This window comes from Oncorhynchus kisutch, linkage group LG19 (genome assembly GCF_002021735.2).
Source record: "Oncorhynchus kisutch isolate 150728-3 linkage group LG19, Okis_V2, whole genome shotgun sequence".
Classification (NCBI taxonomy): domain Eukaryota; kingdom Metazoa; phylum Chordata; class Actinopteri; order Salmoniformes; family Salmonidae; genus Oncorhynchus; species Oncorhynchus kisutch.
This window is the reverse complement of record NC_034192.2, coordinates 36,029,646-36,038,075: the sequence shown is the minus strand read 5'-3', so window position 1 is coordinate 36,038,075 and position 8,430 is coordinate 36,029,646. Positions and strand designations below refer to the sequence as shown.

At 48.1% G+C, this 8,430-nt stretch overlaps 1 protein-coding gene across 4 annotated transcripts; it reads right to left on the bottom strand.

Moving 5' to 3' along the window:
- Nucleotides 1-606: 606 nt before the first annotated feature.
- LOC109864776 (protocadherin-18-like) lies at nt 607-7,361 on the bottom strand. 4 transcript variants are annotated; one of them, XM_020452723.2, is made up of 4 exons: nt 4,477-7,361; nt 3,928-4,016; nt 3,428-3,612; nt 607-2,135 (listed from the first exon to the last, which is right to left on the bottom strand). In XM_020452723.2, exons 1-4 carry the CDS (start codon nt 6,973-6,975, stop codon nt 1,174-1,176), a joined length of 3,735 nt encoding a protein of 1,244 aa, XP_020308312.1. In that variant the 5' UTR covers nt 6,976-7,361; the 3' UTR covers nt 607-1,173. The 4 variants fall into 4 exon arrangements, with proteins under 4 accessions (XP_020308312.1, XP_031653863.1, XP_020308313.1 ...); XM_031798003.1 differs by having other exon boundaries at nt 3,497-3,612; XM_020452724.2 differs by having other exon boundaries at nt 3,928-3,983.
- Nucleotides 7,362-8,430: the final 1,069 nt, after the last annotated feature.

Here is an 8,430-nt window from a genome sequence, read left to right as displayed (position 1 = left end):
TCATGAACAGCCTCCTTCCAAATACATATATAGGACCTGAATTGGAGAATATCTGACTGTTACATCCAAGAGCAGTGTGCTAGAGTAGACCTGAGGTCTGAGCTATCCAGAATCCTTGGGAAGTCCCTACCACATTGAAGTTGACATTTAAAATGGTTAAGGTAAGGGTTAAGGTTAGGTAAGCATTATGGTCAAGGTTAGGGTAAGGGTAAGGGTTAAGGTTAGGATTAGGGTTTAAGGTAGGGACTTCCCAATGATACAGGTTGGCGCTGACCGTAGTAGACCTGACCGCTATTGGACCAATAGTGAGCTCTTTTGACCAATAGGGGGAGCTCATATGGAACTATTCTCATAGAAATCTAGACAACAGTTCAGCATCTCTTTGTAGAATTATACTCTCTCTCTCTCACACACACACATACACACACACACACACAATACCAAGCCCACGCCTCTAATATCATTATGTATGCCAAATGTTGGAGATCTGTGAAGGTTCTTAACCTTCTATGGAAACATTTAACTTAGCAAATAAACCTCTGTGACTTGGTTCTTCTAATACAATGACAACATTAGTCAAATATGAAACATCAAGACAAACTCATATTAGTTCTGTGTTTTTTCACTTTTATTTGTGTTTCCCCCCAAGTTCCCACAATACACCACAAAGACTTCTGTCCAATAATTAATATATTCATGTATACATATAATAATAGTGACATAAAAAAAACATTTCACAATACAAAAGACAATATTAAATATGTAGATTTTCAGTTGCATGTCAAAATGTTGATTCTTTTTTTCTTCATTTAACATGCCTTCAATATATAAAAATAGAATTCTGATTGATTAAGTTTATATACAGTTACTTTATATAAATATAAGAATACAAATGTATTTTTAAAATACAAAGATAAATACAGTCACATTGTGTACATTGTGTACCAAACAAGAAAATACAAACATTATTTGGATATTTAGCATTCACAAAACACAAATACGTTAGAAATGCAACTTTAACGACAATTGCAGGTCTATGTCTTTCGTTGGTTTCTCTTTTCTTTTTTCCTACCCAGACTCCTCAGCTCCCCCTCCGTAGACATGGCAGGACTCCTGACAGGAAGACAGGAAGTTGGAGGTCAGAGTTCAAAGGTGGAGGGTATTTAGTGTTGTCTAGCTCTGCCGGACATCCTGTAACAATTTGTTGATCTCAGCCACCAGCTCGCTGGCGTCCATCAACTCATGCCGGCTGTCGCTCCTCTTCCCCTGCAGGTGTCCCAGCTGCCCCAGCACCGAGTCAAACTCATCCTCCTCAAAGTTCTCTGGGATTTCCTCCATGGCTGGGAGCCACTTACCGCATGGCCCCTGGAGGGGAACAGGGATGGGGGCCGGGGCCAGGAAGGGTGCCACCAGGGTGGGGCTGACCAGGGCAGTGAGGAGAGGGCTGTTCTTGGGGGTGGGGGCGTGGTGGCCGTGTCCATTCTGAGGGCTGTTTTTAGGGACGGCCTGGTTGTGGTGGTTGTTCTGGGGGCTGAGCTTGGTGCTGGGTTTGAGGGTGTGGTAGCTACCATTCTGGGGGTGTGGTTGGCCTGAGGGCCCAATGCTAGAGCCGGGGTTCTGGAAGTGGGTATTGGCGGCCCATGCTGCAACACCTTGCTGGTGGGCGGCAGCACTGGGCTTACCTGGCAGATGACCCCTCCTCCTGTCCAGTGACCCTGTCATGGGGACACCTACACCCCCCATACTTGTACCTGCCTTTTGTGTCTCGCTGACCTGGATATAAGAGTCCAGCGATGGGGGGAGGAGCCTCTGAAACACACTGCTCATCTCTGACAACAGGGACGTGGTTCCACACAGGTCCTCCTCCTCCCCCTCCTCTCCCCCCTCTGCCTCCTCGGCCTCCTCCTGGTTGTCCTTGCCGAAGGTGGAGAAGCTCTGGTTGCTGCGTTGTACGTGAGGGTGGTCGGGGTCGGAGGGCTGGGGCGGCTCCTGGGGATCGCTGGCCTGGCGGGGGTCCTCTCCTGGGATGAAGAGGTTGCTGCGGTAGTCAGAGGAGGCTGGGGAGAGCAGGGGAGGCATCCAGCACTGGTCAGAGTGACCCAGGACACGACACTCCTCAGTGCACAGTCTCATCGCTACAGCGAGAGAGGGAGAGAAACGTGGTCAGGGATACAGAGTCACAAGGCACTGCACAGGGAGATGAAATACATAGGAGGCCATGCATTTCTACATATACAGAACATAGATTGTTCTGGGTATTACTGTTCTTTGTTTATATACTTTTGATGAGGGGAGATGGTGATGAGTAGGTATAGAACTGGGAGTGGTTTTGAAGGGAGGAGATGAAAGATTGTCTTTCATAGCCTTTTAACATCAAACATTGTCCATTCATGTTAAAACACAGTTGTGTGATCTGGGTACAAACATGGGTGGAAATCTAAGATAATTAGATAGCATATCACGCTGCAGGAGAGAGCACACTACCTTCAACATTAACATATTGACACAATTCACTGGGCCAGATCAATGGCCACTATTACTCTTTCAAAAGAATCTGCTTAAAAACCTGCATTTTTCCCTTTTGAAATTGCGTCTATTCAATATTAAATCTTCAAATGAAAAATCTCTGAAGAATAAATTATACAAATCAAATATGCCAAGTTAAAGCCTTCATTACAGACCGCTGGCTAGTCACTCATGCTATTCAGGGACTTCATTACCCTCTCATTACCATGAAAAGACCATTTATAATACATCTTAGAGCTGATGAAGGAAGAGTGCATTGGGGAGCATTGGAAACACAGCAGCCGCAGCCATGTAGGCAGGCAGCATATTGCCTTCCCCGCTGATGAAAGGCAAAAATAAAAGATGAACCGGACTGATTTACAAAAACAGCCTTTCAAAGCTGTTGAAAAACCCACTCCAACCACCTCTGCCTGCCTGCGAACTGCCCAGCTGACTGCCTGGCTGCCTGATCGCACTCTGAAATAATTGTGTTATGGAGGAGATGAGAGCTTTTTCTCATCAGAGAAACGGGTGATAATTCTGCCTCTTTTCTCCCTCCACAGTCCCATCCAGTCCCAGGCACAGTGCTGATAAACAGCTGGGGAGTGGATCTCTCAGAGGTGTTGGGGATGAGGGTGATTGATAGTTGTGGTGAGAGGTGAGGTGGTGTGATAATGTGTGTTGTGGTGGGGCATAGCTCAGTGGAGACCTGTAGTGTAGAGTAAAGGCTAAGATGGGTGAGAGGAGGGATATGGTGAAAAGGGTGAGGATGGTATACCTGCATGCAGTCATTGTTGGTATAGTTCAGGAAAGAACAAGGGTATAGGGTAAGAGGCTGATATATAGAGGGGAGAGTGTTGTAGGCTGAAGGGTGAGGGTTTTGAGGTGAGGTGAGAGGGGTGATGAGTTGAAGGGTGTATACCTGCATGCGGATGCTGTGGATGTGGTCTGTGTTGGCCGTCATGAGGGTATAGCTCATTAAAGGCCTCACCCAGGAGCCTGTCGATGGGAGACTCTCGTCCTGCCTCGTAGTCACTGTCCCCAGCCTCGCTGTCGCCACGACCACTGTCCTTCAGACTAAACTTGTCCATGTCGTTCAGAGCGTACCTGGAGACGGAGAGAGGAAATGATGGTTCAACTTTCATAGAAAACAACATTCAAGGCTTATGCATATCAAAACGATAGTGCAGTGAATTCTCTAGTGGCGAAGGTTTTTGCATGCAATTATCAAGTGTTATTAAGGTTGAGTACTAAAATAGAACAAAGCACATATAGGCCTACGAGGGAATACAGCCAAAAGCTTTTTAGGAATATGTAAAGCATTGTAGGATATGCCTTAGAGCCTTACTGAGTTATGCACACGTACATTCTGATTCCCTTCAGGTGTGTTTATTTTAAGGTGCAGTTAGATGGTGTTAATACCTGTAGCTCCTGGTGTATTTGTTGCCACGGAAACTGGGTCTTGGCTGGTACTGGCCCTGATGGAGCATGGACAGAAGCTGTGAGACTTGCTACAATCGAAAAAGAAAATGTAAAAAAAAAAAGAATGAAAGGAATGAATGAATAAATGAATACTGATGGGAGCAGACAGGCACAAGGACACGAGGTGGATGGATGTTGATAAGACGTGATATGTTCTAAAACATGAGATGATCACTGGATATAAGGGATGGAGTACTGAACATACCACAACATCGGGGACAAATTCATAACAAATACTGAATATTAAATATAAAATGCAAAAATCATAATAATAAACATGGTTCAAGTTCTATATCACCATAATACAAGACAGGCCAAAACTCAGTCCTTCTTTATTCTATAGATCCATAGTTGATGGGGGTCTATTTTAATCCAAAGACATTTATGTGATTCAAGACTACCATTAGTAGATAACATATTCATAAACCATCTACTAATACTGTACTAAGGACATTAACTTAGACATTGTTTCGCTCTCCCTCATCTTACTTCGACAGGGGGCGTGGCGTGGGCCAGTTCCAGAGCGAAGTTCTCTGCGACGTGATTGGAGGAGATGGTGACCAGGCTGTTGAGCGACTGGCGGCTGTGGTGGCTCTGCCTGCTACCCATGGTGCCCCTCTCTGGGGCGGGTGAGGCAGAAGGTGAGTGTGGGTGTGCCCGTATGGGCAGGGTTCCATTGACAGTGGGGACCAGGGTGATGTCTCCCTTGTGGATCTGCCTAGAGGGCTTCTTGGGGTGGTTCTGGTACGTGTTCTCAGCCACCCTGCAGTTGTACGAGTTGTGGGGGTCCTTTTTCTCTCTGTTGCAGCGTGCTGTGGCAAACATCACCATGACCACCAACAGCAGGGCACACACGGCCCCCAGGGAGATGATGATGATGAGGGAGAGGTCCAGGAGGGAATGGCTGGGGCCCGTGGGGAGGCCTGGGGGTAGGAAGTCCATATTCTCCTGGAGGGAGAGGCGGAGCAGGGCCCCGGTGGACAGGCGGGTGGTTCCCCTATCCTGTACCTCCACTCTGATCTCCAGCACGTCCTTGGGAACCCCCTCCAGACTGCCGTTGGTCCGCAGCTCGCACCGCCGAGCATCCATCACAAACAGGCCCTCCTCGTTGCCCCCGACGATGGAGCAGCTCAGCTCACTGTTGATGCCGGTGTCACGGTCAGTGGCCTTGACAATTGTGACCAGCTGACCGGCGGAGGCGTGTCTCCAGAGGAGGAGGTCGGCGGTGTGGTTACGTAGGAGCGGGGACTGGATGACGGGCGGGTTGTCGTTGTCGTCTAGTATGGTCAGGAGGACGGTGGCATTGGAGGATAGGGGAGGGTTCCCTCCGTCCCGTGCTTGGACGGTGAAGGAGATGCGGCTGACGTCCTCGTGGTCGAAGCTCCGTAGGGCGTAGATGGCGCCGTTGGACGGGTCGATGGTGACGTAGGTGGAGATGGGGCTTCCCTGGACCAGAGTGTCCACCACCGTGTAGGTCACCTGGCCGTTGGTGCCCAGGTCAGGGTCAGACGCCACCACTGTCATCAGGTAGGCCCCGGGAGAGTTGTTCTCTGACTTGTAAACCTCGTAGCGACTCTTCTCAAAGCGGGGCGGGTTATCGTTTTCATCCAACACCTGGACCGTGAAGTGTTTGATGGTGGAAAGGCTTGGAGAGCCGCGGTCCTCAGCTATGACCGTTAGACTGTACTCTGACCTCTTCTCTCTGTCCAGAGACACATTGGTCAGGATCATGTAATTCTTCTCATAAGTCTTCTGCAGCCGGAAGTGCCCATGGCCATGCAGGCGGCACACCACGTCGCCATTGAGCCCTGCGTCACTGTCGTCCACGCGCACCAATGCTATGAAGGTGTCCACCGGCGCGCCCTCCGAGATGTAGGCCACTTCCTCCTTACCAGGAGTCATGAGGTTAATGTTGATCTCCGGTTTGTTGTCGTTCACGTCCACCACTTTGATTACGGTTTTACAAAGTCCTGGGATGGAGTTAGGACCCAGGTCCTGCGCCTGAATGTCCAACTCATAAGATGACGTAGTTTCATAGTCCACTTTTTTAATCAGAGTGACTTGGCCATTTTCAGGGTTCATTTTAAACGTGTCCAGTATTTTGGGAGAGATATGACTGCTGAAAGAGTAAACTATTTTACCGTTAGTGCCCTCATCCGGATCTGTGGCGTTCAAATCAATCAGTAGAGTCCCAAGTGGTGAGTTTTCCAGGAGATTAATAACGTAAACCTGCTCATCAAAAGCCGGACTGTTGTCGTTGGAGTCTGAGATGCTTATCTTGAGCAGAGTGGAGCCGGACTTCGGGGGGACTCCATTGTCCGAGGCCGTTAGCTGCAGCTGGTAGTTGGACTGCACCTCCCTGTCCAGCTCTTTCACCACCACCAGCTCTGCATATTTGGCACCGTCGGTTCTGGTCCTTATGTCGATTTTGAAAAAGTTATTCGGCGTCAGAGAGTAAGAGTAAAGGGAGTTATCTCCCACGTCAGGGTCGGTGGCGCTGTCCAGAGGGATGCGGTTTCCCACAGAGGCGCTCTCGGAGATCTCAATGGGGATGATGGCACGGGAGAACTGTGGCGAGTTATCGTTTATGTCTAAGACTTCCACCTCGACGTGGAACAGCTGGAGGTATTCAGTGGGAAGAGTGACAACGTCAAATTCGATAGAACAGTTTAGGTTCTTTTCACAAAGCTTCTCCCGGTCAATCTTGGTCCCTATGGTGATTTCACCGTCCTCCTCCCGAACCGACAGAAATTGAGTGCTCCCCCTCTGCATAGCACGGAACCGAAAGGACAGTGAACTCGGTAATTTAGACAGAACATCCGCCACGTCCTCCTTTAGCCTTGCAATCACTGTGCCCACTTTTTGCTCTTCATAAACTTTATATTTCAAAGTCTTACCAGAAACGGCCTGCATAATTACAACCAAAAATAATAATAGCGCAGTGGAAAATACTATATTTCCTTTGGGTGTGTTCATTTTGGCACCCATCTTCAGCACCCGGGATGGGGCTACACTACCACGGAGGAGCAAGGTTTAAAAAAAGATGCTCTCTCAAAAGTCTAGCATGTTAAATCCCTTCAGTAAGTCATCTTTGGTGAAAAGTCGTGCAAATCGACTGGAGGATGAAGATTTGAGAACTCAAAATCAACCGAGTCGGAGTTTTCTTTTGGCAAAATTTTTACACCAAACACACCAACTCAAATGCAGTGTTTTTCTTGCTGTTGTGATCTGTTGCATACATCCACTTAAGCCCCGGTCTGTGTGTGTGAGTGTGCGTCTGGAAATCTGAGCGGTGAGAAAAGGCGTAGCTCCGTTTGTGTTGCTGTGCGCTCTGCTCTGTCGCGCGCTCCTGCGGTCTGTCTCGTCTACAGACTGGCCCTCATAGCCCGCCCCTCACCCAAACTGCGTCTTTTTCCTCCGCTCACACAAAAAGTCACGCCAGCCCCCCTCCCCTCTCCTTTACACCCCTCCCTAAATCAAGTGCTGCCCCTTCGCTGCCTCCAGGGTGTCCATTCACAACACAGAGGGGGCCTTGATTCCAGAAGCCGGGAGGACCAGCCCAAAGACGTAGTTTTAAAGTGTGCCACAACAATAAGGGCTGCTTATTCAGGGAGAACTTTAAACATGGCCAAATTGACCCATGGCTGCCTCGGCACTCGCATATTGTTATAGCAGCAATTCACAAAAGTGTGCCACTGTCAGATTGACTATGCTAAAACATAATCTTAACACTCTATTCCAACATTAAATATGATCAAGCATTTAAACGTTCCATATAATCTCCCTTGGGATGAGATACACCGCAACATAGCCCTGCTTGAATTTTACGTGCTGGTTATGAGCATCTGTTATGGCAATAAAAAAATCTAAATATATTTCGAGGTGAATGTCATATGTGGTTGTTTCATATATTTAGCCTAACTGGAGAACATTGGACACAATATATATAATGGGGTATTCAAGTGGGTCACAGTGGATACAATATGAATTCCAAATTCATGTTCCTAATGTCGTGGTGATCAAAAGGTTGCATAGGCTCACGTTGTATCTTTCAAGCGACCAGAGTGGAGAGAAAAATATAAGAGTGAATGTTTGTGGATCCAAGACTTGCACTTTACTGAGTGAGAAGACCTCTGCGCGCCCTCATGGCGCATGTGGCAAATTTCTGAAAGGATTCCCTCCAGTTGAGTGTGCCTCACGGCAGGTCACGCCGGCGGACGCGTTTATACCCTGCATAATACTGTTTTACAACCTCCCATCCCTGATCCGGCTGAATTATCATCCTCAAACTCGCACTCAGAGTGCAAACACGAGCAACTGGAGCTTTAAGAAGGCACCGGGCCATCTGGCGCGAGGTTCAGACAACCCAAACCCATAATTAGTCCTAGATATGTCCAGGCCCCGCGAGCCTCGGATAGAAACACTACCAGAGAATTGACGCCC

Excerpts from the sequence above, each read along its gene's own strand:
- LOC109864776 (XM_020452723.2), bottom strand. The coding sequence starts at position 6,975 with ATGGGTGCCAAAATGAACACACCCAAAGGAAATATAGTATTTTCCACT. Across the intron at positions 4,017-4,476 it reads ACGCCACGCCCCCTGTCGAA|CAAGTCTCACAGCTTCTGTC; the intron begins GTAAGATGAGGG and ends TTTCGATTGTAG. Across the intron at positions 3,613-3,927 it reads AAATACACCAGGAGCTACAG|GTACGCTCTGAACGACATGG; the intron begins GTATTAACACCA and ends CTCCGTCTCCAG.